The sequence below is a fragment of the Eulemur rufifrons genome, chromosome 2, assembly GCF_041146395.1.
Source record: "Eulemur rufifrons isolate Redbay chromosome 2, OSU_ERuf_1, whole genome shotgun sequence".
NCBI classification, from domain to species: domain Eukaryota; kingdom Metazoa; phylum Chordata; class Mammalia; order Primates; family Lemuridae; genus Eulemur; species Eulemur rufifrons.
The window spans coordinates 100,054,665-100,079,460 of NC_090984.1; the positions used below are offsets into that span (position 1 = coordinate 100,054,665).

The following is a 24,796-nucleotide window of genomic DNA, read 5'->3' on the forward strand; positions in this document are numbered from 1 at the left end:
AGACAGACATCTGAGCAGGCCTTGGGCAGAGAGGGATTAATAACCAGGCCAGGCCACAGGTGAGAAGGCAGCAGACCTCGAGGGCTGCTTCGTGAATTCCTATAGTGTGGGGATGAGGCTTTGTGCGTATCTTCCCTTTGAAAATAAAAACTTGATCCAAGTCCATTTCAGTTTAAAATTTTATTGAGAGAACACTCTGATAATTTGGTTCACTGGTTTCAAAAGCTTGGAGATTTTGTCCCAGTTAGAACTGAAGGAGGAGATGATTTTATAAAGTGAAAGCTAAGACCTTTGGTCTGCCTGGCCCTTCCTTCTTGATTTTGTGTGCAGTTCAGCAAGCTTAGTGCGGTTTGTTCTGCTTCAGGGTTCTGGCTTCTGTTATAAAACAAGGATAACTAGATGTTTGGTGTCAGGGGTGTTAGATGAACCTCCTTCCTCACTGAGATCCAGTGACATTGCTCGAGGCTCACAGTGGGAGGAAGAGCTTGCTTTTCCATGTTACCACTGAGCTCTTTCTCTAAAAAATAGGAGTGATTTTTTCCCTAGAGATTCTTATGTTCTGACACCGTACAACAGAGTTCCCCTCCAGCAAATGGGCCATGTTTGCAGTACACTGCCTGCCTCCTGGCAAAATTGTGATATCAAGTCTAATACCTGTCTAGTTCCTTAGGACTCATCTTAGTTCCTTAGTGTGTCATTGGATTCCCCCAAAGAGGTAGGTGGGAGCAGAGGCTTGGAGTGAGGCTGGCTTGCCATTGTGTCCACTTGTTCCTCTGTGGTTTCCTCTCTCTCTGCCTCGATTTTCTTTTCTCTTCTTTCTTTCTTTCTTTCTTTCTTTTTTTTTTTTGAGACAGAGTCTTACTCTGTTGCCCAGGCTAGAGTGCCATGGCATCAGCCTAGCTCACAGCAACCTCAAACTCCTGGGCTAAAGCAATCCTCCTGCCTTAGCCTCCCGAGTAGCTGGGACTACAGGCATGTGCTACCATGCCCGGCTAATGTTTTTTTTTTTCTATTTATTTTTATTTGTCCAGCTAATTTCTTTCTATTTTTAGTAGAGATGGGGTCTTGCTTTTGTTCAGGCTGGTCTCCAACTCCTGAGCTCAAAGGATCCACCCGCCTCGGCCTCCCAGAGTGCTAGGATTACAGGCGTGAGCCACCGTGCCCGGCCTGCCTCACTTTTCTAATTCATGCAGTGGGGTCTATTGGGTTGTTCTGAGGATTAAATGAGAGAATGTGCATGTAGCATGTGGACTTAGGATGCCAGCCACAAGGTGTCGTATCTTTCTGGTGGGAAACTGTATGCGTTAGGATTAAATTTCTTTTGCGGAGTCCCAAATAACAGTCCTTCGAACAAGACAGACTTGATCCCTCTCCTGGGATCTTTTGTTCTGTTGTGTTTCACAAAGTCCTCCGAGTTCTAGGGGCTCTGTTTGCTTCACTGTTTAAAGTGTATATTTCCAAATTACCTCGCAGTCTATAAGGCTGCTCCAACTCCAGCCATCACATCTGCTTTCCAGGCAGCAGGAGGGAATACAGGAGGAAGAAGAAAACCACAAATGTACATGCAAGCTATCTATTGAGGAGACTGTGAGAGGTTGTTGTCCAACACTTTTACATCCCACTGATGGGAACTTAGTGATGTAGCCACAGTTGGCTGCAGGAAGTCTGGGAAATGTATTTTTTATTTTGGGCAGCAAGGTACCCAGCTAAGAGTCAAGTTTTCAAGGGTCCTCTCGCAACAGGAGAAGGGGGATGAATGTTGGGGTACTCCTGGGAGTCTCTGCCGCAGATGGGCAGGAAAAGACCTGTTGCTTCCCTTTCCTATTTTCCTTTAGCCCCCTCCCATCACTGTTAACCCCCAAATGCTCGGGCCCTCCCTCAGGTGGCCCCTGGAACTCCAGACTTTTCCCAGCTGTCTCACCCCTCTCACCCCGCAGGCCTGGCTCTCAGCTCCTTATTATAAAGCCAGCTACATTTGTAAATGAAGACGTTTTGGGGTGCCTGGCAGTGTTCCTGAATCCTGAAGGGCTGGCTCCAGAGGGAGAATCTCAGGCTCCTCGAACGGGAGGAGAGTTTTTAGGCAGGGCGCCCTCGGGGGGCACCCGGGCCCATGCTCCGAGCATGTCTTCTTCTGCAGGCTCCCCAGGTGAGGCAGCAGAGTGACACCTGGGGCCCCTGGGGCCAGTGGAGCCCCTGCAGCCGGACTTGCGGAGGGGGCATCAGCTTCCGGGAGCGCCCCTGCTACTCCCAGAGGTAGGGAGGCGTGAGGGCAGGCGCAAGGGAGGCTGGCTGCTGGGTCGTGGGCCAGGTCACACGGGCAGAACCACCGAGCAACAGATTCGCTCTGCAAGCAGCATCGGCGGAGTGCAGGAAATCAAATCATTCCCCACGTGCTTACACTGTGGACGGGAGCACGTCCCCTTCGTGTGTCCCTGAGCCTCTAGCTCCCGGTGCAGCGCCTGGCATAGGGCAGGTGCAGTAATTGTCTTGGAATTAATGACTAATCTTCAGCTGGCAATTCCTAACTCCTGTGGCTTCTCTGCCCTCAGCCTGTTTGTCAAGCACAGATGTTCCCCATTTCAAGTGATTTACTGCGCACTTACGAGGCTGCGCAGGGGTGGGGTATGAAAGCAGGGGCGGAGCGGCCTTCCCGTCGGTGGGCTTGGCAGCTGCTTGTTCCTGAGGACCCCGTGTGTGAGGAGAGGCCGGGTGTTATTCTAAATGCTTTATACTTATTTATGCCTTAAATCGTAGAATTTGGGTATTCTTTGGAAATTTGCTGAAAGGCCACGGGCCGGAGTCAGACAAACCGCAGGACCGTGAGGCTTCTCAGTCTTGCTTCTCCCAAGCACAATCATGGGGCTAGTTACACCTGCCTCACGGGGGCTACGTGGAAGGGCACCCCCTCCTCGCCCTGCTGCCCCTCTGGCCCAGCGGGGAGCCCCACGGAAGCTGGGGGGCTGCAGGAGAGCGCCAGGAGCCGGTGGAGGTGTTGAGTCACCGGCCGGGTCCTCCGGTGCTCTGGTCCCGCAGGAGAGACGGAGGCTCCAGCTGCGTGGGCCCCGCCCGGAGCCACCGCTCTTGCCGCACCGAGGTAAAGCCCCTGGGGGACCCGCTCCCGCAGCCCCCTTCCCGTTGGCGTCCCGACCCGCTGGTGTAGCCGGCCCGGGAGTGGGAGCCCTGCCGACGGGGTTGCACGGGAGCCCCGGGCTCGGGTGGAGGCGCACCCCGACCCCGCCTCCTGGGGCTCGGACGCGGTGCGGGGCACGGGGACTCGGGCCTCGCTGGGGCGCCTGCGCCTGGCGACCCCTCCCTCCGCCCCGCAGGGCTGCCCCGACGGCGCGCGGGACTTCCGGGCCGAGCAGTGCGCGGAGTTCGACGGTGCGGACTTCCAGGGCCGGCGTTACCGGTGGCTGCCGTACTACGGCGGTAAGCCGTGGGGACGCGCGCCGTGGGGACGCGCGCCGTGGGGAGGGGACGCGCTGTATGACAGACGCTGCGCCAAGTCTTACAAAACCACCCCGGCACGTGCCCGCCGCAGCCCAACACTGGCGATCGTTTTGAGGTCTTGCCGTCCTGTCTTCCCTGTGCGGGTATTTTCAGACAGAGCCATGGCGTGTCCATGCAATGGCAAGCCCGCTGTTGCTCAGCTGCAGGCTGAAGCATCCCCCGTGTGGGGCCGCGGTGGTTTGGTGCCCCCTTGGGCAAACTGGGGCTTGATAGAGCAAGACCTCATTTCCCCAGGGTTGGCGGCCTGAGGAACTCTGAGGCGGCGCAGGTCATTAACTTACAGAGAAACACAGTCCAGGACACCACCAACACGCATGGCACCAAAACATCTTAGATGAGTCAGAAGGTACCTTAGGTCAGGATAATCCTTCCTATTAGTGTTCACTGCTCGCTGCAAATGCCCCCTGGAAACTCTGGGGCGCTCTGGTTTCCAGGCCTCCTCTGGATCCTGTGATAGATCTGTGTCAAAAATCATTTAAGGGCTGGGTGAGTGGCTCACGCCTGTAATGCTAGCACTCTGGGAAGATAACTTGAGCTCAGAATTTGGAGACCAGCCTGAGCAAGAGTGAGACCCCATCTCTACCAAAAATAGAAAAAAATTAGCCAGGCATGGTGTTGCCTGCCTGTAGTCCCAGCTACTTGGGAGGCTGAGACAGGAGGATCACTTGAGCCCAGGAGTTGGAGGTTGCAGTGAGTTATGAAGATGCCACTGCACACTACCCAGGGCAACAGAGTAAGAGCCTGTCTCAGGGAAAAAAAAAAAAAAAGAAAAAATTTAAGTATAATCCATATTCTAGAAAAATTGGAACACAGAGACAGGTCTAAAAAGAGTGGTAGAAGTTGCCTTCCTTGTTATGAAGATGATTATGATGCTATTTGCACTTTTGGGCTGTTACAAGGAGTATATATATAGATAAAAATTTAAAAAGTTACACTTGCCCTCCCCCTTTCACAGGATCACCGTTAGCATTGCATTCTAGACCTTTTCACATTAATTTCTCTGTATATGTGTACATATTTCTGATTATTACATATCACCATTTTGCATTCTGGGTTATAAGCATCTTCCCACATCATCATGGTCATTTATTTTTTTTTTTTTTTTTGAGACAGAGTCTCACTCTGTTGCCCAGGCTAGAGTGAGTGCCGTGGCGTCAGCCTAGCTCACAGCAACCTCAGACTCCTGAGCTCAAGGGATCCTCCTGTCTCAGCCTCCCGAGTAGCTGGGACTACAGGCACGTACCACCATGCCCGGCTAATTTTTTCTATATATATTTTTAGTTGTCCATATAATTTCTTTCTATTTTTAGTAGAGATGGGGTCTCGCTCTTGCTCAGGCTGGTCTTGAACTCCTGAGCTCCTACTCCCGCTTCTGCCTCCCAGAGTGCTAGGATTACAGGCATGAGCCACCGCGCCCGGCCCATCATGGTCATTTTTAACTGTGTAGTCCACATGCGGAGTATTCTGTTGATAATTTAAAGAGCAGCCCGTTGTTAACACTGAGCCATTACAAGTAATGCTGAGGTAGACCTGTGTTAAGTGTATCACTTTTTCTTTTTTCTTTCTTTCTTTTCTTTCTTTTCTTTTTTTTTTTTTTTTTTTTTTTGAGACAGGGTCTCACTCTTTCGCCCTGGCTAGAGTGCTGTGGCGTCAGCCTAGCTCACAGCAACCTCAGACTCCTGGACTTAAGCGATCCTCCTGCCTCAGCCTCCTGAGTAGCTGGAACTACAGGCATGTGCCACCATGCCTGGCTAATTTTTTCTATATATTTTTGTTCTCCAGATAATTTCTTTCTATTTTTTTTAGTAGAGACGGGGATCTCGCTCTTGCTCAGGCTGGTCTCGAACTCCTGACCTTGAGCGATCCTCCCGCCTTGGCCTCCCAGAGTGCTAGGATTATAGGCGTGAGCCCCCACCGTGCCTGGCCCACTTTTTCTTATTCTGGGATTTTCTTTTACTTGACCCTAGAGATCCAGCAGGTTCAGGGGAACGTCCTTTCTCCCCGGGACGAGGGCAGGGATCTGTGCCCCTCGGGCCGCTTCCCTGGTGCCAGGACAGGCTTTGGGCCCTGGGGAGGGGCGTTGTGGACCCTTGAGATAGCAGCCTTCCCCTCTTGTCCACCCCAGCCCCAAACAAGTGTGAGCTGAACTGCATTCCCAAAGGGGAGAACTTCTACTACACGCACAGGGAGGCCGTGGTCGACGGGACGCCCTGTGAGCCCGGCAGGCGGGACGTCTGTGTGGATGGCAGGTGCCGGGTGAGTTGTGTCCAGCACCGCCCCCCTCCTGCTGGCTGGGGACTTAGTGCAGGTGTCTCCCTGCCCAGCACCAGCAGGGCCAGGTGGCTGTCATGAGTTCGATGTCTTCTCAAGTACCAGGACACCAAGCCTAGCTCCTCGGGTGCCTTGTAGCCATCACAGCTGCCCTGTGATGCCCTTACCTTTGTCCTTTGAGAACGTTGGCCCTACAGCAAGACAAGCCCTCTGGGTGGCGTGTTACAGAAACCCAGCTAAAACTGACTCCGGAAAAAGCAAATGTTGAGGGATGGCTGTAGATACTGAATGACGATGCTGGAGAACCTCTCTTCTGTGTCCGAGTCAGGGTCAGGTGTAGGCTCTTCCTGTGAGGTGTGAGGGTGGGTCCCGGCTTCTGCTGTGACAGCCTGATGACTCCCAGGGCCTGTTCCTGGGAATTCCAGCAACCTGGGGTTGCCTCTGACTTGACTTGGCTTGGGGCTCACCCTGAGCTTGCCCGAACCCACATTCGGGGAGCTCCATCCACGTTCTATGGGAGAGAGGTGGCCCCCAGAGGGAAACAGGGCATAGTTACCAGAGAAGGGGGGACAGGAGCCCAGCGGATTGTCAGGCACAGGCCCAGATCCAAGGTTTACACAGCCACCCCCAGCTTGCAACTGCGTGACGCCCGATCACCCGTCCTGCCTGGACTGAGCGGGCGCTGGGGTTAGGACAGGCCGACTGGGGCCTGGATCCTGGTGTGTCTGTGACGTCTTCTCCCGTGACTCCCGGTAGGTTGTCGGCTGTGACCACCAGCTAGACTCGTCCAAGCAGGAGGACAAGTGTCTGCAGTGTGGGGGTGACAGCATGACCTGCTTCCCCATCACAGGCACCTTTGATGCCAACGACCTCAGCAGAGGTGGGGGTCCCCGTGAGGACAGCTCACACGAGGGTCTGTTGCCTGCCCCTTCCTTGCCTGTCTCCCCCTCTGGCCGAGGCTCTAGGTCAGGTGGCCTCGTGGTTGGCTCAGGTCCTGTCTGAAAGCCCCCTGTGGCCTCAGGGTGGAGGCCACACTCTTCAGTTAGGACCCTTGCCCACTCGTCCAGTCTAACCTCTGCCACCACCTGATGCCCCTCCTGTCCCTTCCCCGCCGCAGTCTGCTCTGCGTGCCTGAGGCTTCCCACCCCTCTGGCCTTCCTTCATAAAGCTGCTCCCTCTGCCAGGAACACTGTTCCCCAAGCCCGGGCCCTGCCTGGCCCCAAGCTGTGCTGCCAGCACTGGCGCCCACAGGGGTAGCCCGGCACCCCCCACACCCGTGTCTCTGCCCCGTCAGGCTACAACCAGATCCTCATTGTTCCCATGGGGGCCACCAGCATCCGCATCGAGGAGGCTGCTGCCAGCAGGAATTTCCTGGGTGAGAGCCACGGGGCAGGTCCCGGTGGGTTTGGGGCTGTGGGGGAGGCACGCTCCCGCCCCCCCCCCCAGCTGACTAGGACCGTCTCACCCGTGCGCAGCGGTAAAGAATGTTCGAGGGGAATACTACCTCAACGGGCACTGGACCATCGAGGCAGCTGGGGCCCTGCCAGCGGCCAGCACCATCCTGCAGTACGAGCGGGGCACGGAGGGGGACCTGGCCCCTGAGCGGCTGCACGCCCGGGGCCCCACCTCGGAGCCACTGGTCATCGAGGTGAGCTGGGCTGTGGGGAGAGCGAGCCAGTGGGTGGCCCACGGTCCCAGGAGCCACCAGGCCCTGCATGCAGGCTGAGGGTGGGCAGGGGGTTTTGTGGGAGGAGGTGCCCCCAGCAGCAGCCCTCCACGAGGACCCTCCGTGGCAGCTCCTCAGCCAGGAGCCCAACCCTGGCGTGCACTACGAGTACTACCTGCCCCTGCGCACCCCTGGCCCCGGCCCCAGCTGGAGCCATGGCTCCTGGAGCGACTGCAGTGCCCAGTGTGGCGGAGGTGAGGGTGCAGACAGCTCCGGTCGGGGGGAGCGGGCCCCACGTGCCAGGTGCCACGGTCAAAGCGGGGCAGGTCACAGCCCTTATTCAAGCGGTCTTCGGGGGAGATGGACAAGTAGGTAAGAAATCTTTATGTTGTGGGGGTCACCTGGGGGAAGACCCAGGGGTCTGGGAGCTCCACGAAGGACCCCGGCCTAAGCTAGGAGAACCGGAGAGGCTTCGCAGGGGCAGTGGCATCTCAAAGGAGACAGTACCCGACTGGGAGTGCAGGCCAGGCCTGGAGCCAGGGACCAGATGTCAGCAGGGCTCTGTCACTCACGGCTAAAGCTCTCTGAGCCTCAGTTTTCTCATCTGCAAATTGGGGATGATGGTAGCACCTGCGTCAGGGGGTCCTTTGAGACTTAATTGAGATGACCTGTGGGATGCGTCCAGAATGGCACCTGGCACAGAGAATGCATTTGGCATTCAGCGAACGTGGCCTCCGTGCAGGTCACCAGTCACGCCTGGTGTTCTGCGCCGTCGACAACGAGGCCTACCCCGACCACATGTGCCAGCTCCAGCCGCGGCCGGCTGACCGCCGTTCCTGCAACCTTCACCCGTGCCCGCAGACCAAGCGGTGAGGCCTCACCAGCCCCTCCACCCCGGGAGGCCCAGGAACTTGGGTGGGAAGGGAAGGACAAAGAGGGCAGGTGGCCCAGGGCTCCCCCTAGCTGTGGCCGGGGTTGGGGGTGGCAGCTGTCACTGGGGGCGGCAGTGAAGGGCCTGAGCATGAGATCTAGGGTGCTGTGCTCTCCATGTGCCCACAAAGTGCTCAGAATGTCCAGGCTGGTGGCAGAAGTGTCAGGGAAGGTACCGGAGGTCCCTGTCGGTCCCAGCCAGCAGGAGGCTTGGCTGGGCAGGTGCCAGGGGGTGGGCTAGTCTCAGGCCAAAGGGCCTGTTGGCATTGGCAATGCCTTTGTTCGTGCACAAAGGACCTCTTACCTGCACCAGCCCGGAGCGTGGCGCCTTGCCGGGGCCCGGCGTGCGTGTGGGACCAGGTAATCTGCGGGCCACGGGCTCCCCTCGGGGCTGGTGCAGTTCTGCCCCCCGCTGGGCCTCGGTGGCAGCTGGCCTCACGGGATGGTGGCGGGCTTGGCTTTGCACGGCGTGGCGGGGACTGCCTTTTCCTCCGGGGCCTTGCACCTGGCGCTGGGCAGGGCTGCTCCACGCACGGGTGAGCACAGCCCCTCAGGAGATGCCCTGGCTAAGGCCAGACCCAGAGGGAATGGGGTCTGCCTGGGGAGACAGGATGTGGTGAGAAGAAGGGGTACTCGGGCGAGGACAGCACAGTGGGGGAGCAGCTGGGAACAGTGGAGAGGATGCCAGGGAGGGCCTTGGCCTTGGCATTTGTGCAGGCCTGATGTTCAGGGAACAGGCCGGTGGGGTCCTCAGGCCACTCCTGTGTGAGGGCTGCTGCCCCTTCCGGGCTGGGCTTCGGCTCCTCCTGGGCCGGCCTCACCTGAGCTCCTCTCCTGCCAGCTGGAGGACAGGGCCGTGGACACCCTGCTCGGCCTCCTGCGGGGGCGGCTCCCAGTCCCGCTCTGTCTACTGCATCTCGTCCAGTGGGGACAGCGTCCAGGAGGCCGCCGAGGAGGCCGAGTGTGCTGGCCTGCCTGGGAAGCCCCCTGCCACGCGGGCTTGCAACCTGCAGCGCTGCGCGTCCTGGAGCCCAGAGCCGTGGGGAGAGGTGAGGCTGCTGGCCTGGACGGGCTGGGGGTTTGTCCTCTGCTATAGAAACTGAGATCCTGGGGGGCCAAGTGACCGACCAGGTCGTCTTGGAAGCTGGGGCCAAGGCTGGGACCAGAAGCAGGTACCTGCACCCTGCCCTTGGGTACTTTCTCCGCCTCCAGGATCCCAGGGCAGGGTGGGAAGAAGCTGGGTGTGTTGTCTGGGGCCAGCGAGGGGCTGGCAGTGTCTGGGGCTGCTAGTTGGCGTAACTGTGTATATTCAAGCTACAAATGAGGGGGGGTGGAGAACGCACCTCTGCCTGTTGTCAGCAGCCGTGGTTCAGGCTGTGTGACCTCAGGGGAGTGACTCAGCCTCTCTGGGCCTGGGAGGAGGTCTTGGGCAGTAGGGTGGTGTTCACCTCCATGCAGGGGCTCCTCTGGGTGGAGGCGAGCTCTTGCTGACAGCCTGGTCCTTGCAGTGTTCTGTCAGCTGTGGTGCTGGCGTCCGAAGGCGGAGTGTCACTTGCCGAGGTGATGAGGGGTCTCTGCTCCATGCCACAGCATGCCCCTTGGAGGAGCAGCCCCCCCTCACTGAGCCCTGCATGCATGAGGACTGTCCCCTCCTCGCTGGCCAGGCCTGGCTTGTCGGCGCCTGGGGTCTGGTGAGTGCCCCCAGGCCTTGGGTCTCAGATGCGCCTGTCCTTGGATCTGACACGCGTCATTGGGCACATTCCCCTTCCCCTCTCCACGTGGGCACCCCCAAGCCCAGGCTCAGGGTCTCTCTCTCTCCCCCACCCGCGGGCCTCAGTGCTCCAAGAGCTGCAGCTCAGGCACTCGGAGGAGACAGGTTGTCTGTGCCATCGGGCCACCCAGCCACTGTGGGAGCCTGCAGCGCTCGAAGCCCGCGGAGGTGGAGCCCTGCAACATGCAGCCCTGCCACCTGCCCCAGGGTAAGGACAGGAGGGGCAGGGAGGGGCCTGGCCCCACCTCTCTCCCACGCACTGCCAACCTCTAGCGAGTGTTCCCTGCTGCGGCCCGTGCCTGTGCCTGGCCGGCTGCCGGGACCAGCGCTCCCCTCATCTCCACCCACGGGCACCTCTGCCAGCCAGAAAGTCCAGCTTGTGTGCGACCTTGCGAGCCAGCCCCGTTTCTCCCACTCAGAAGTGGCATCTTCCCCACGGCCCCACCCCTCACAGCCTGTTGTCATTACTGTGTCACTTGGATTGTATACGGCTTGTTAGACCTACTAGCTAGGCACTTGAGGGCTGGGTCCCTGACGTCCTTACTCTCTGTATGCTCCCTGCAGACCTTGCCTGGCACGGATAGGTGCTCAGGAAATGTTTGCTGAGTGGCTGTGTGCAGAGGGAGAAAGGTGGGCCAGGAAGGGTTGTGCTCACACACTGCTTCTGCCTTGGTCTCCCCCGCCCCTCATCCCCATCCTGTGGGAAAGGAGGCCTCCCAGGCACAAGGGCCTGCAGGAGAATGGGCAGGGAGGCTGCCTCTTTGCTTGGTGTGAGCATGGGACGTTGAGGAAGGGCACAGGGTGTGCCTGGGCTGGGGGTGCCACAGGGCTGGCCTTCTGAGACTGCAGAGAGGTGTGTCTGGCCTTGACGTGCTAGTGAGGGGGACTCTGTGAGCTATAGGGACCCTGAGAGTGAGGGAGGGCAGGACTCGAGTGGAGGCATGTGGAATGGTGGCAAAGAGCCAGTGGCCTTGGAGTCTGAGCAGACTGGGTTCAGATGCTCTCCACTGCTGACCGGTTGTGTGGCCCCAGGTGGGTGCCTCTCCTGTCTGATCCTCAGTTTACCCATCTGTACAACGAGTTATTAATAAAAAGAGTAACTTTCAGCTGGGCATGTTGTCTCACGCCTGTAATCCTAGCACTCTGGGAGGCCAAGGCGGGAGGATCGCTTGAGGTCAGGAGTTTGAGACCAACCTAGGCAAGAGCAAGACCCCGTTTCTACTAAAAATAGAAAAATTAGCCAGGCGTGGTGGTGCATGCCTGTAGTCCTAGCTACTCAGGAAGCTGAGGCAGGAGGATCGCTTGAGCCCAGGAGTTTGAGGTTGCTGTGAGCTATGATGATGCCACTAAAGTCCAGCTGGGGCGAGAGAGCAAGACCCTGTCTCAAAAAAAAAAAAAAAAGAAAGCAAGTGACTGTCTAGGTGTGTGGAGCAGGGGAGCACACAGGGAGAACACAAGGTGTGGACAGTAGTGGTGGTGAGGCTGCGCAGGGAAGCTCTGCCCAGGGGCTCCCTGGCGGCTGCCTCGGCCGGGCCTCACACTCACCAGCAGGACGATCCCTGCACTCCGGGGTCCAGCTCTGGGCAGGGCTGCTCTGCTCCCCAGGGCCCTGGGTGCCTGCCTGGAAGGTGGTCCTGAGCCTGCCCCAGGGCCAGGTAGATTCACCTAGAAAAGAGGGAAAAGAAAAGAGTTTCAGGCCAGGCTGAGTTGTAAAAGCAAAAACTTTTATCACTATTCTTTTTTTTTCTGGTCAGCAAAACATATTCTTTCTAACGTATCTATTTTCCCCTTTTTAATTGATATGTAATAATTACACGTTTATGAGGGCATATGTGATATTTGATACATGCATAGAAAGTGTAATGGTCACATCAGGGTAAAATTTAGGATAACCATCACTTCAGACATTTATCATTTCTCTGTGTTGGGATTATTTCAATTCCTCAAGCTATTTTGAAATACACAATATATTGTTAACTATAGTGGCCCTACTATGCTATTGAATGTGAGAACTCATTCCTGTCTAACTGCATGTTTGTACCCATTAACCAACCTCTCTGCATCTTCCCCCCACCCCCTGCCAGGCTCTGATAACCAAACTATTCCACTCTCTACCCGCAAGGTCCACTTTTCTACCTCCCACATGTGGGTGATGAGTGAGAACGTGCAGTATGTGTCCTTCTGTGCCTGGCTTATTAACATAAGGCCCTCCAGCTCCATCCATGCTGCTGCACGTGACAGGATTTCATTCTTTTTAATGGCTGAATGGTGTTCCGTTGTGTACAGATACCACGTTCTCCTTATCCATTCATCCACTGACGGACACTTACGTTGGTTCCACGTCTTGGCTGTCGTGCGTAGAGCTGCAGGAAACGTGCAGGTGCAGGCATCCCTTTGGTGGACTGATTTCCTTTCCTTTGGAGGACTATCCAATAGTAGGATTGCTGGATATAGGGGAGGGCTGCTTGTAGTTTTTTTGAGAAACCGCCATACTGTTTTCCACAATGACTCTACTAATCAACATTCCCGTGAACCGTGTATGAAAGTTCCCTTTTCTTCTGTGTCCTCGCCAGCATTTGTTACTGTTTGTCTTTTTAATAGCCATTCTAACTATGGGGTAAGATGGTATCTCGCTGTGGTTTTGATTTGCATTTCCCTGATGATTAGTGAGGTTGAACATTTTTTCATAATACCTGTTGGCCATTTGTATGTCGTCTTTTGAGAAATGACTATTCATATCCTTTGCCCACTTTTTTTTTTTTTTTTTTAAGTGACAGTTTAAAGACAGACAGGGTCTGGCTCTGTTGCCCAGGCTGGAGTGCAGTGGTGTGATCGTAGCTCCCCGAAACCTTGAACTCGGCTCGAGGGATCGTCCCCTCCTCGGCCTCCCGAGTAGCTGGGAATACAGACATGTGCCATCACGCCTGGATAATTTTTAGATTTTTTTTTTTGTCGAGACAGGGTCTTGCTTTGTTGCTTGGTCTGGTTGCAAACTCCTGGTTTCGGGCAATCCTCTCACCTTGGCTTCCAACATGCTAGGATTATGGGCATGAACCACTGTGCCTGGCCCTTTGCCTACTTTTTAATGGGATTATTTGTGTTTTTGCTGTTGTTTGAGTTCTTTGCACATCCTAGATACTAGTTTTTCTTTCTAATTTTATTTGGGTCTTCTCTCTTTTTTTTCCTTGTTCTGTTTATCAATTTTTAAAAAATCTTTTCCATAAACCAACTAGGGCAGGTCTGTCCTCAGGCCCCTTAATGGTATGTGGGTGACAGTGGTCCCTGGACGGTGTGTGTGGGTGCTGGCAGTGGCTGCCGTTCTTGTAGTTATAAAAGTAACGTATGCTCATTGTGGAAAATTTGGAGAAATTAGAAGAGTAATATATAGAGAAAAATTAAATTGCCCTTAATCCTATCCATGTATGAGAGTAATCTAGTGTATTTCTAGTAACATGCATGTAACTGTATTTGTTTCCTCCCCTTAACACTATTGCATGTGTGAGCATCTTCCAGTCTCATTTCTAGGAGTTCCACTAGAGTCCAAGACCGGGTGATAATTTGGAATATAGGTGGTTTTCGGTGTTTTGGGTGCTGTCACTTGTTCTGTAGTGTGTACTGGCGTGTGCCCCGGGGGGAAGCAGGGGTCGGTGGGGCAGGGGTCTGATGAGGAGGCCAGCTTGAGGGATTGGTGGCAGAGTGACACCCCACTGTGTCGTCTTCTCCCTCCGTCTTCTAGACTCTGGAGCAGCGCTCTCCCATATAAGTAGAATTCAAGTCATGCCTGTCACTTCTAGTTTTTTAGAGCCACATTTAAAAAGTAAAAGGAAACAGGTGAATTTACATTTAAGAATATAGGCTGGTGCAGTGGCTCCTGCCAGTAATCCTAGCACTTTGGGAGGTCAAAGCAGGAGGATCGCTTGAGCCCAGGAGTTTGAGAGAAGCCTGGGAAACGTGAGACCCCCATCTCTACAAAAAAATAAAAATAAAAAAATTAGCTGGGCATGGTGGCGTGCGCCTGTAGTCCCAGCTACTCGGGGGAGGGGGGCTGAGGTGGGAGGATTACTTGAGCCCAGGAGGCTGCAGTGAGCTATGGTCACACCTTTGCACTCCAGCTGGACTATGCAGTGAGACCCTGTCTCTCCCGCCCCACAAAAAGATTATATTTAACCCAATATAAATATCTTCATGTAATCAGTATAAAAATTATTGGCGAGATATTTTATATTCTCTTACAAGATTTTTAGAAACGAAATCTTTGAAATCCCACGCATGGTTTACACCTACCGCACATCTCATTTCAGGTTCTAACTTTTCACTGGAATACCTGACCTGTATTTAGATTTCATAAAATTTACAATAGAAAAAGTAGATTTGCATACCCAAGTTATTCCAAAATACTCGAATGTTTTCCAGTAAACAAATCAAATATCAGTTTCAAAATTTGAAATTACTTACAATTAATTAAAATGTGAAACTTAGTTGCTCAGTGCTCCAGCCACATTCAGTGGCTCTGAGACCAGCAGGGGCCCCCAGGACTGCCCTCAGCCCCGGGTGTAGACAGCAGTGCCAGGAGGGAAGCCCATTCGGGGTGATGCTCTTAGGCTTGGGGCAGAGGCTGGAGGGCTTCAGACTAAATTTATCCAATAGGCCCAGGGGAGCCATTGACAGTTTTGGAGCTAGAGAGTGACACCATGGAAGCTAATTAGGAGGACAAACGTGGCCCACGCCCGAGGGTCAGACTGAAGAGGCAGGGGCCTGTGGGAGCAGATTGTAGGACCCCAGGCCTAGCGAGGGGCAGAAATGAAGGGGGGCCCGCTATGGGGGTGTGCGGGGAGGAGTCCTGGACTCCCCCTGAAGCCTGAAGAAATGGAAGCAGGGAGTCACACAAGGTGGTGGAGCCAGGTGGCGGGACAGGCTCGGCAGAGGTGCTTTACGCTAGGCATGACAGGGACGGCAGGCAGACATGGCGAGGCTGGGGACGGAACGCAGGGCCAGGGGAATGTGGGCTCGTCTGTGGGAGATGACAGATCTGGGAGGAGTCCGAATCGCCCCTGTCCCAGGTTTTGGCCCCTGATAAGAAATAAAATGGAGATTTCACCACGTATCTTTTGGAGTCTTCAGCCCCTAGTTACTATTTTTAATATTCCTGAGGACTGGCAAGGTGTAGTCCGTGTGGGAATGGAATAGTCACTTATTGTCTTCTTCATAACTTGTATGAGTCAAGTATCATCATAGTAATATGCTTACTGTGCAAAATTTGAAAGACATTAACAGATAGAAGGAAAGGATGCCCCTTCCCCTGAAGCACTCAGAAACTTTTGCTATGAGCATTTTAGGATGTGTCCTGAAAGTTTTCTTTATGTATCATTTAAAAAAAAAATCCTGTTGTCCTAATTTTTTCTACTTGGTTCTCTACATTTTTTTTTAATTGGCAATGAGACAGTGTGTTGCTCTGTCACCCAAGCTGGAGTGCAGTGGCACAATCATAGCTCACTGCAGCCTCCAACTTCTAGGCTCAAGGGATCCTCCTGCCTCAGCCTCCTGAGTAGCTGGGACTACAGGTGCGTGCCACCACGCCTGGCTAATTTATTTTAATATTTTGTAGAGATAGGGTCTCACTATGTTGCCCAGGCTGGTCTCAAACTCCTGGGCTCAAGCAATTCTCTCAAAGTGCTGGGATTACAGGTGCGAGCCACTGCACCCAGCCTTATTTCGGTTTTTTTTGGTTACAACATCCTAATGGGTGTGAAGTGGTATCTCATTATGGTTTTGATTGGTATTTTCCTAATGACTAATGATGTTGAATATCTTTTCATACACTTTTTTTGGCCATTTGTATATCTTTGGAGAAATACTTCTTTGCCTTCTTTTTTTTTTTTTTTTTTTGAGACAGAGTCTCACTCTGTTGCCCGGGCTAGAGTGCCATGGCATCAGCCTAGCTCACAGCAACCTCAAACTCCTGGGCTCAAGTGATCCTCCTGCCTCAGCCTCCCGAGTAGCTGGGACTACAGGCATGTGCCACCATGCCAAATTAATTTTTTATATGTGTATTTTTGGTCATCCAGCTAATTTCTTTCTATTTTTTAGTAGACATGGGGTTTCACTCTTGCTCAGGCTGGTCTTGAACTCCTGAGCTCAAATGATCCGCCCGCCTTGGCCTCGCAGAGTGCTAGGATTACAGGTTCTTTGCCCATTTTTTGATTGAATTGTTTCTTTTCATCAATCCAATGAGAAATGTATATACCATTTTTTGTTTTGTGTGGCTGGGATCCTAACATAGTTGCTAATTCTATACATGGTACTTCTTGCTGAATGTGTAACCTTAGCATTTCCTACATGACTATAAGACTTTTTTGAAATGTGGCTGGGCGTTTCATGAAATCACAGGCCTGCTCCTTCTCCCTGGTGCTGTTCTGGGTTTGGGGGTCCTGCGTGAGCAGTGGGGTGGGAGCACCTGGGCGGGGCTGGCCACCACTCGGGCCCATGCTCTCTCTTTCCCTCTGCGTCCCCTGGGCTGCCCGGCTCCCTGCAGAGGTCCCCAGCACACAGGACGTGCACACCTCACCTGGTCATCACTGGACACCTGTGAGCCCTCGGGAGCCCCCTGCCTCAGGTGAGAAGCTTGGTCACAGCCCCTACCCAGGGCCCCGGTGTCTTTGTGCCTGGAGGTGGAGGTCAAGGGCGGGTGCAACGATGGCTGAGGGGAGAGTGGTCTGGGGGGATGGATGTGGTGCGATGTGGACGCGGATGGAGGGTGAGGAGCAGGCTGGACACATCGTGTATCTTTTGCTTCCTCTTCTTTCTAGATTCCAGAGGCCGGTGGTGGGCAGGCCAGGAACACCCCTCAGCCCGGGGTGACCCCAGGGGAGACGGGGGTTCCCCTCTGTCAGCCCCGGGCCCGGCCCCAGCTCTGCAGCAGTCCCTGCTCCAACAGCCCCCCCAGTCTGGCTCGGGGCCCAGTGACTGCAGACGCAGCCCCCACGGGTGCTGCCCCGATGGCCACACGGCGTCTCTCGGGCCGCAGTGGCAAGGCTGCCCTGTGGCCTCGTGTCAGCAGAGCAGGTGGGTGCCGGAGGCAGCTCTTCCTCCTGCCCAGGGTAGACAGGGCCGGTGGGGCTGGGCGATGGGCTCAGGAAGGGCTAGGGCGGGTGGCAGAGCTCAGGACAAGGACTGCTGGGCGTGTCTCTGGGCTGCCCTGACCGTGAGCTCTCAGGACTTGGCTTCCTCTCGCTGAGCTCCGTTCTGTGCCGAGTGGAGACAAGCCCCTGCCTTCTCCGCAGAAGTCGGCCTGTCGATTCTAGCTCTGCGATCTAAACAGGCTCGGGGGACCCGGCGTAAACTCTGGACAAAGGCTGACCGGTCCTTAACAATCTTCCTAACAGTCCCCCCCAGTCCAGCCTTGCAGAGAGGGCCTGAGCCATCCCACCCCTGCCACATGCCCTCCTGTGGCTCTCCTCCTTCCATGGCCTGCCCTGGACACCTCTCTGGCATGTGCCCTTGGGGACTGGGGTGCTGAGGGCCCAGGCCTGTGGCCAGCAGCCTGGGGGGCATTCCCAGCTCAGCCACTTATCAGCTATGTGCTGGGTCACTTGGGGCAAGTTACTTAACCTCTCTGATTTTCCTCTTATGAAAATGTATGATGACAACCACTGGATGGTGTTATTGTGAGGATGAGATCACAGAGTGTCTGGCACGTAGGAGGTGCTTTGATACAATCTTTTCACCTGGCTCCCAGCACGAGGTGGATGTGAAATAAATGGGCTCTTTGAACCCTCTTTTATCCCGTCTCCCATCTGCTGCTATTTTGTAAAAACTCCCTGGGAAGCTGATGTCTGGGCAGACTCAGATGAGCTTCCCTCTTCTTGGCGTGTGGTGGGATGTGTGAGTCGAGGACCTGTCGACTTTGGGGCACAGCCTCTCCTCATCGTGCCACTGTTGCTCTCCCTGGTGGCTGCTACGTGTCGGTGGACGTGGGCAGAGACCAGGGCACACAAAGTGATGTGCCCTGAATGCAGGGACACGTCCTCGCCCACCCGGTCTCCGCCTGATCAGCCCCCAGTGCAGGGAGCCCCAGAGCTCGGGTCCTGGGTGCTGGAAACTCGGGCACAAGGGTCCCTGGAGGGGCCGGGGCCGGGGCCGGGTGGTGAGGGAGGCCGTGTGGTGTCTGCCTAGGTACGGGTGCTGCCCGGATGGTGTGTCTGTCGCTGAGGGGCCGCACCATGCTGGCTGCACAAGGTCTTACGGCAGAGGCGGTGACAACACGGGGAGCAGGCCAGGGTCGAGGGCAGTGGCTTCCGCAGTGAGTACCTGGCTTGTGTGTGGCGGGGGTCGGGGGGGGGGGATGGATTCCAGCCTTGGCCTGCTCAGTGTCACGGTGACCCCGAATCTCTACAGCTTTAGCCTCGGAGAAAGCAGGTCCCTGCCGGCCTGGGTCATCCTCTCGAGGGCTCTGGGCTTCAAAGATGGGCCTGGAGCTGGGGGTTCGTCCAGCCTTCTCCTGGCCTCTGCTCTCCCCGGGCCGGGGGTGTGCGCCTTGGCCTTGCAGTTCTGCCCCTTCCCTCTTCCTGCCATGCTTCCCCAGGCAGCCCAAAGTCCCCACCAAGAGCCAGACCCGGACCCAGCTTCCCAATCCTGGGATTCCCCCCCAGGTCCCCAGCACACACCGGCCCCAGGCCCAGCAGAGCGAGCCCAGTGAGTGCCGGGGCTCCCGGTTCGGCTGTTGCTATGACGACGTGGCCTCTGCGGCAGGGCCCCTGGGGGAAGGCTGCGTGGGCCGGCCGGGCTCTGGTGAGTGCCCCGGTCAGGCCGAGAATGGTGCCTGGTGGTTCTCACACCCAGCAGTTTGCCCTTGAGGCATCTGGCTGCTGCGGGAGTTGGGGACAGTTGCATGGGGGGAAGCCGAGGAGGAGGAAGGCCTGTCGTCTCTGTTCCTGAGGCAGAGCCCAGGCAGGGTGGTCACTGCTGGGATGGACAGGGGCGGGGGTCCTGGCCCTAGGATGTGGGTGGGGCAGCAGGGACCATCACGGGGACCTCACAAGGCAGGCTGGGGCTGGCGGTCAGGGCTCTGCAGGAGGCTGGGCACCTGGACGGGCAGCTGCGGTCCCCGTCCCGTCTGAGTGCAAAGAGACGGAGCAGGAAACACTGGCGGGGAGGGCGGGAGGTGGGTTCAGAGGCATCTTCACAGGCCCAGGCAGCTCAGGGCTGGGCCCTCTCGCTGGCTGTGCAGCCAGGGTCGGGCTCTGGGCTCGCAGGTGCGCTCCAGGGGTCCCGTGGCAGGGAGGGGTGGGGGCTGAGGGAGCGGCGCAGGAGCCCTGGCCCTGACGGCCGTAGTTCTGTGGGTGGAGGCTGCTGTGGTCCCCGCCTGGGCACCTCTGGGCAGTGGCCAGATCCAGTGGAAGGGTCCTGGGCCCCAGGGCCAGGCGAGGGGCCCGGGCAGTGGGCAGTCCGGGCTCTGTAAACGGGGAAGGGCCCAGCTCCTGAGGCTGAGGCGGTGTTGGGTGCAGCTTTGTTCTGGGCACCTAGGTGACGTGTTTCGCACCCCTGCCCGCAGCCTACCCGGTGCGGTGCCTGCTGCCCAGCGCCCACGGCCCCTGCGCAGACTGGGCCGCCCGCTGGTACTTCATTGCCTCCGTGGGCCGGTGTAACCGCTTCTGGTACGGCGGCTGCCACGGCAACGCCAACAACTTCGCCTCGGAGCGGGAGTGCATGAGCAGCTGCCACGCCCAGCCTGGGGCCTCTGGCCAGAGCACCGGTGCAGATGGTGGCGGGGGCAGTCCTGGTGGCCAGCGGGAGCTCAGCCGGCACAGGACAGGGCCCACCGACCAGAGAAAGCCCTTGCCTTCTGGTAGCCCCTGGAGGCGAGACCAGGAGCCTGGGCCAGGGACAGCCCCTCTTCCCCCCGCCTTTGGAGAACAGCCGTGGGGCCAGGAGCTTGGGCCCCGGGCCCCGGGACAGGGCGGGGATGCTGGACGGCCAGCGCCCCCCTCGCACAGCTCCTCCTACAGGTGAGGACCGCCACCCCCAGGTAGAGGGGATAGGGTGCCAGGCCAGGAGTGAGCCTGTTGGAGCTAAAGCCCTGAAGTCGCCAGACCCACCTCTCCTGGCCTAACTTCTGCTCCCAGACAGAAGTTAAACAGGGGGAGGGGGAAAGCTGAGGCATCAGACGTAGGGCTTGTCTGGGGTCTGGTAGACATCTGTGGACGGGGGCTCCCGGGTTCTCCGTCAGATCTTGCCAGTATACCCCAGGGCCCATCTAGCTGGAAAAGCTTACCAGCTTCGTAACCTTTGGCGAGTCACCCAGCTTTTCCAAGCCTCAGTTTCTTGACCTGTCAATGGTGACATCATCTGCCGCCCTGTATATCTTACAGGTTTAGGGCAGGTTCCATTCATTGTTACTCTCGGGGCTGGGTCCCATTAATGAGGGATTTGGGAAGATTAAAGACAAAATTAAAAGGTTTAAGTTCCCCAGGGGTCTAGCGTGTAGTTTATTCCCTGCGTCCCCACACGAATCTGGTATGTACTGTCCCTCCCCGGCTCCTCCCCCCGTCCCCCGGGCTCGGTGCCGACCTCGCTGCTGTTGCGAGAGGTGGCGATGCCTGGGGTGTGGTGGGTGGGAAGGTTGAGGAGGGCGGATTCCTGAGTCCGAGGCTGCTGGAGCTAGGCCTCCCTTGCGACCCTCTGGTTCTGAGAGTACCTGTGACAGGACGGGCACCAAGCCCTCTGTCATGGGACATGCTACTCAGGGGGGGGTCCTGGTCCTGGCACTTGTGCCAACGGGTGGCTCTTTACCTCCCACCTCTCCAGGGTTAGCTTGGCAAGCTCGGAGCCCACCCTGGTGCAGGTGGCCCCGGGGCAGTTAGTGCGGCTCCTGTGTCCAGAGGACACCTTCCCAGAACCCCACGCTGGGTGGCAGAAAGATGGCCGGCCTATCTCCTCTGACAGGTGTGTGCGACAGCCCTGGCCCTCCCCCTCCCCCAACAGGGGTGTGTGTGTGTGTGTGTGTGTGTGTGTGACGGCCCTCCCTCCACCTGACAGGTGTGTGTGTGTGTGTGTGTGTGTGTGAGAGACAGCCCTCCCTCCACCTGACAGGTGTGTGTGTGTGTGTGTGTGTGAGAGAGACAGCCCTCCCTCCCTCTGACAGGGGTGTGTGTGTGTGTGTGTGTGTGACAGCCCTCCCTCCACCTGACAGGTGTGTGTGTGTGTGAGACAGCCCTCCCTCCACCTGACAGGGGTGTGTGTGTGTGTGTGTGTGAGAGACAGCCCTCCCTCCACCTGACAGGTGTGTGTGTGTGTGTGTGTATGTGAGAGAGAGACAGCCCTCCCTCCATCTGACAGGTGTATGTGTGTGTGTGAGAGAGACAGCCCTCCCTCCCTCTGACAGGGGTGTGTGTGTGTGTGTGTGTGAGAGAGACAGCCCTCCCTCCCTCTGACAGGGGTGTGTGTGTGTGTGTGTGTGTGTGACAGCCCTCCCTCCATCTGACGGGGGTGTGTGTGTGTGTGTGTGACGGCCCTCCCTCCACCTGACAGGTGTGTGTGTGTGTGTGTGTGTGTGTATGTGAGAGAGAGACAGCCCTCCCTCCATCTGACAGGTGTGTGTGTGTGTGTGTGTGTGTGTTTGAGAGACAGCCCTCCCTCCACCTGACAGGTTGTGTGTGCGTGTGTGTGTGAGACAGCCCTCCCTCCACCTGACAGGTGTGTGTGTGTGTGTGAGAGACAGCCCTCCCTCCACCTGACAGGTGTGTGTGTGTGTGTGTGAGATAGCCCTCCCTCCACCTGACAGGTGTGTGTGTGAGAGAGACAGCCCTCCCTCCCTCCGACAGGTGTGTGTGTGTGTGTGTGTGTGTGTGTGAGAGAGACAGCCCTCCCTCCCTCCGACAGGTGTGTGTGTGTGTGTGTGTGTGAGAGAGACAGCCCTCCCTCCACCTGACAGGTGTGTGTGTGTGTGTGTGAGATAGCCCTCCCTCCACCTGACAGGTGTGTGTGTGAGAGAGACAGCCCTCCCTCCCTCCGACAGGTGTGTGTGTGTGTGTGTGTGTGTGTGTGTATGACAGCCCTCCCTCCATCTGACAGGTGTGTGTGTGACAGCCCTTCCTTACAGCAGCCCCCACTAGCCTCCCCTGGGATGGGAGGTGGGTGGGCACAGGAGTGCTCTGGGGGCACTGCAGTCCCCTCTGGCAGGAGCACTGGGGCCACGGGAAGACCACTGTTGCCCTCAGGAGCCCAGAGCCCACGTCTCCCCCGACCCCGTTCAGGCACAAGCTGCAGTACGATGGCTCCCTGGTCATCCACCCGCTGCGGGCAGAGGATGCGGGCACCTACAGCTGTGGCAGCACCAGGCCAGGCCGTGACTCCCAGAAGATCCAGCTTCGAGTCCTAGGTCTCGGTCCCCACCCCGTCCCCTGCTGGGTTCTCGCAGGCCCCAGAGTGGGAGGGACAGGATGAGGGGGGCCTGGGGCCCGGCTGCCCCACACTAGAGGCCTAGGGTGCTTCTTTGGATCAGCTTCCCCTGTGGCCCTCATTTCTCCACACGTCTCCGGCTGGCCTTGCCTCATGGCCCAGCCTCCCCTCCGCTCCCTTCTCCCCAGAGCTCACACCTTGCTTCTTCTGGCCTCACGACAGGGGGTGATGTGGTCGTGCTGTCTGAGGCTGAGCTGAGGCACTTCCCTGACACCAGAGACCCAGCCCAGGGCCACAGTCCTCAGGACTCAGGCGTAGGGAGGGATGCTGGGCGCCTGGATGCTGTCCCCTCCTCACACCTGCGGCCCACAACCAGGTAACAGTCAGCAATGCCATCCTGCTCTCGGCCGCCCCCACCTGAGGGCCAGGGTTGATGGGATCGGTGGGTGAGAGGAGGGGAAGGCGTGTGCTGTGACAGGGCCTTGCTGGCCCCTGCTCGGGGTCTCCTGGGGGAGCAGCTGGGAACGGTGCAGCCGGGACTTGGGACTTGGGACTTGGGACTCGGAACCGAGGGGAGGGAGAGCGCCATAGCTGGAAGGCAGGAGAGGCTTCTTGGAGGAGGGTGTGGAGCCGGCCTTGAGGGATGGTTCCGTTTACAGGGTGGGGGTGCCCAGGTCAAGGAGCTAGAGGCAAATGCGCAGGGTGAGGAAGTGACACGTGGAGATGCTGCGTGGCGGGTGCGTCTGTCCAGCCACATGTGTGCGGAGGGAAGGTTAGGCTTTACCCCAGGTAGTTACTGATGGGGTCCTAACCAGAGCAAAGGAGTGACTTTAGGAAGTTGAATCTCGCTGGAGGGGGGGAAGGGCCCCGAGGCCGTACAGGGGTCCCTGTGAGCATGGGGGGCAGCACAAGGGCCCCTCATGCTGGGGCTGCTTGTTTGGCAGGCTGCGTTTGGACCGGAACCAGCCCGGGGTGGTGGACGCCAGTCCAGGCCAGCGGATCCAGCTGACCTGCCGTGCTGAAGGCTTCCCACCCCCAGCCATCGAGTGGCAGAGAGATGGGCAGCCCGTCTCTTCTCCCAGGTTTATTCTGCTCGTCCCGTCCCCGTCCCGTCCCCATCCCCGTCCCCATCCCGTCCCGTGGAGGCCACCAGGGAAGGGAGCTGCTAGGCCATCAGCCCTGAGCAGGACTCCAGGGGCTCCCAAGAAATGGAGCTGCCGGGCAAGGGCTCCTCGGGCAGGTCCTGTCCAGAGCTGGTTAGTGGACAGAAACAAGACGCCGGCTAGAAGAGGTAGGTGACAGCTGGAGGAGGAAGTGGAGTCAGGAACATTTTGGGCTGTGATCACGACCGCTAACGTGTGCTGAGTGCATACTGAGCGTGAGGCTTGTTCTCTATCACATGATCTGCAAAAGAGCCCTACTGGGGTAGGTGCTATTATTTCCCCATTTTACGCACACAAGCTTAATATCACACCTGCTTAGAGGTGATAGAACCAGGATTTGAGCCTACTAAATGAATGCAGCAAAACCCAGAAACCAGAGAACCTGAAATGATTTTATTGTTAGGCTTAAGAGCCAGATGTTTGCAAAGAAATTAAAGTGGCAGCGGCTGGACAGCGTAAGGGGCGTAAGACCCGCTGTACAGTAGGGACTGGAGGCCTCTCCTCTCCTCCCCCGCCCCATGCCGGGGGGAGGGGGGGTTAGGGGGAGGGAAAGCTCCCCTTGGGCTGGAGCCAACTGACTGTGCTTGGTCCCCAGACACCAGCTGCAGCCTGATGGCTCTCTCGTTATCAGCCAAGTGGCTGTGGACGATGGTGGCTTCTACACCTGTGTCGCTTTCAACGGGCAGGACCGAGACCAGCGATGGGTCCAGCTCAGAGTTCTGGGTAAGGTGGCAGTCCTGAGTGGCCTTTGAGGTCAGGTAGCACGGGTGGGGCAGGATCTGTATAGCAGCTGACAGTGTCTTCTCCTTGTGCTCAGGGGAGCTGATGATCACAGGGATGCCCCCTACTGTGACAGTGCCGGAGGGGGACACCGCCAGGCTGCTGTGTGTGGTGGCAGGGGAAAGTGTGAACATCAGGTGGTCCAGGTAAAGGCTCTATTCCAGGCAATGCCTGCCCCCAGACCCTCAAAACCTCAGGTGTGGGTGTCCACCTTTCTGCCAAGCATGTCACTGCCACCACTGGCCCCACTGCCCTTCCACTCCTGCCTCCAGGCCTGGTGCCAGGGGAGAGGGCTGTAGTGCCCTCATC

At 57.1% G+C, this 24,796-nt stretch overlaps 1 protein-coding gene across 3 annotated transcripts in view; it reads left to right on the forward strand.

The window, feature by feature from the left end:
• The window catches only part of PAPLN (papilin, proteoglycan like sulfated glycoprotein), a 33,541-nt gene that overhangs the window by 2,388 nt on the left and 6,357 nt on the right, over positions 1-24,796 (forward strand). Inside the window, exons 2-24 of one of the 3 annotated variants that reach the window (XM_069465098.1) lie at positions 2,138-2,253; positions 3,034-3,094; positions 3,327-3,429; positions 5,636-5,766; positions 6,538-6,661; positions 7,076-7,156; positions 7,257-7,429; positions 7,578-7,701; positions 8,190-8,316; positions 9,219-9,426; positions 9,886-10,068; positions 10,215-10,356; positions 16,681-16,761; positions 16,955-17,210; positions 18,321-18,447; positions 18,797-18,935; positions 19,699-20,152; positions 20,952-21,089; positions 22,400-22,524; positions 22,767-22,920; positions 23,489-23,626; positions 24,303-24,430; positions 24,525-24,633. In XM_069465098.1, the coding sequence (XP_069321199.1) occupies positions 2,138-2,253; positions 3,034-3,094; positions 3,327-3,429; positions 5,636-5,766; positions 6,538-6,661; positions 7,076-7,156; positions 7,257-7,429; positions 7,578-7,701; positions 8,190-8,316; positions 9,219-9,426; positions 9,886-10,068; positions 10,215-10,356; positions 16,681-16,761; positions 16,955-17,210; positions 18,321-18,447; positions 18,797-18,935; positions 19,699-20,152; positions 20,952-21,089; positions 22,400-22,524; positions 22,767-22,920; positions 23,489-23,626; positions 24,303-24,430; positions 24,525-24,633 (3,422 nt within the window). The remainder of the gene's footprint in view (positions 1-2,137; positions 2,254-3,033; positions 3,095-3,326; positions 3,430-5,635; positions 5,767-6,537; positions 6,662-7,075; positions 7,157-7,256; positions 7,430-7,577; positions 7,702-8,189; positions 8,317-9,218; positions 9,427-9,885; positions 10,069-10,214; positions 10,357-16,680; positions 16,762-16,954; positions 17,211-18,320; positions 18,448-18,796; positions 18,936-19,698; positions 20,153-20,951; positions 21,090-22,399; positions 22,525-22,766; positions 22,921-23,488; positions 23,627-24,302; positions 24,431-24,524; positions 24,634-24,796) is intronic. The other 2 variants (XM_069465099.1, XM_069465097.1) reach the window with 2 other exon arrangements.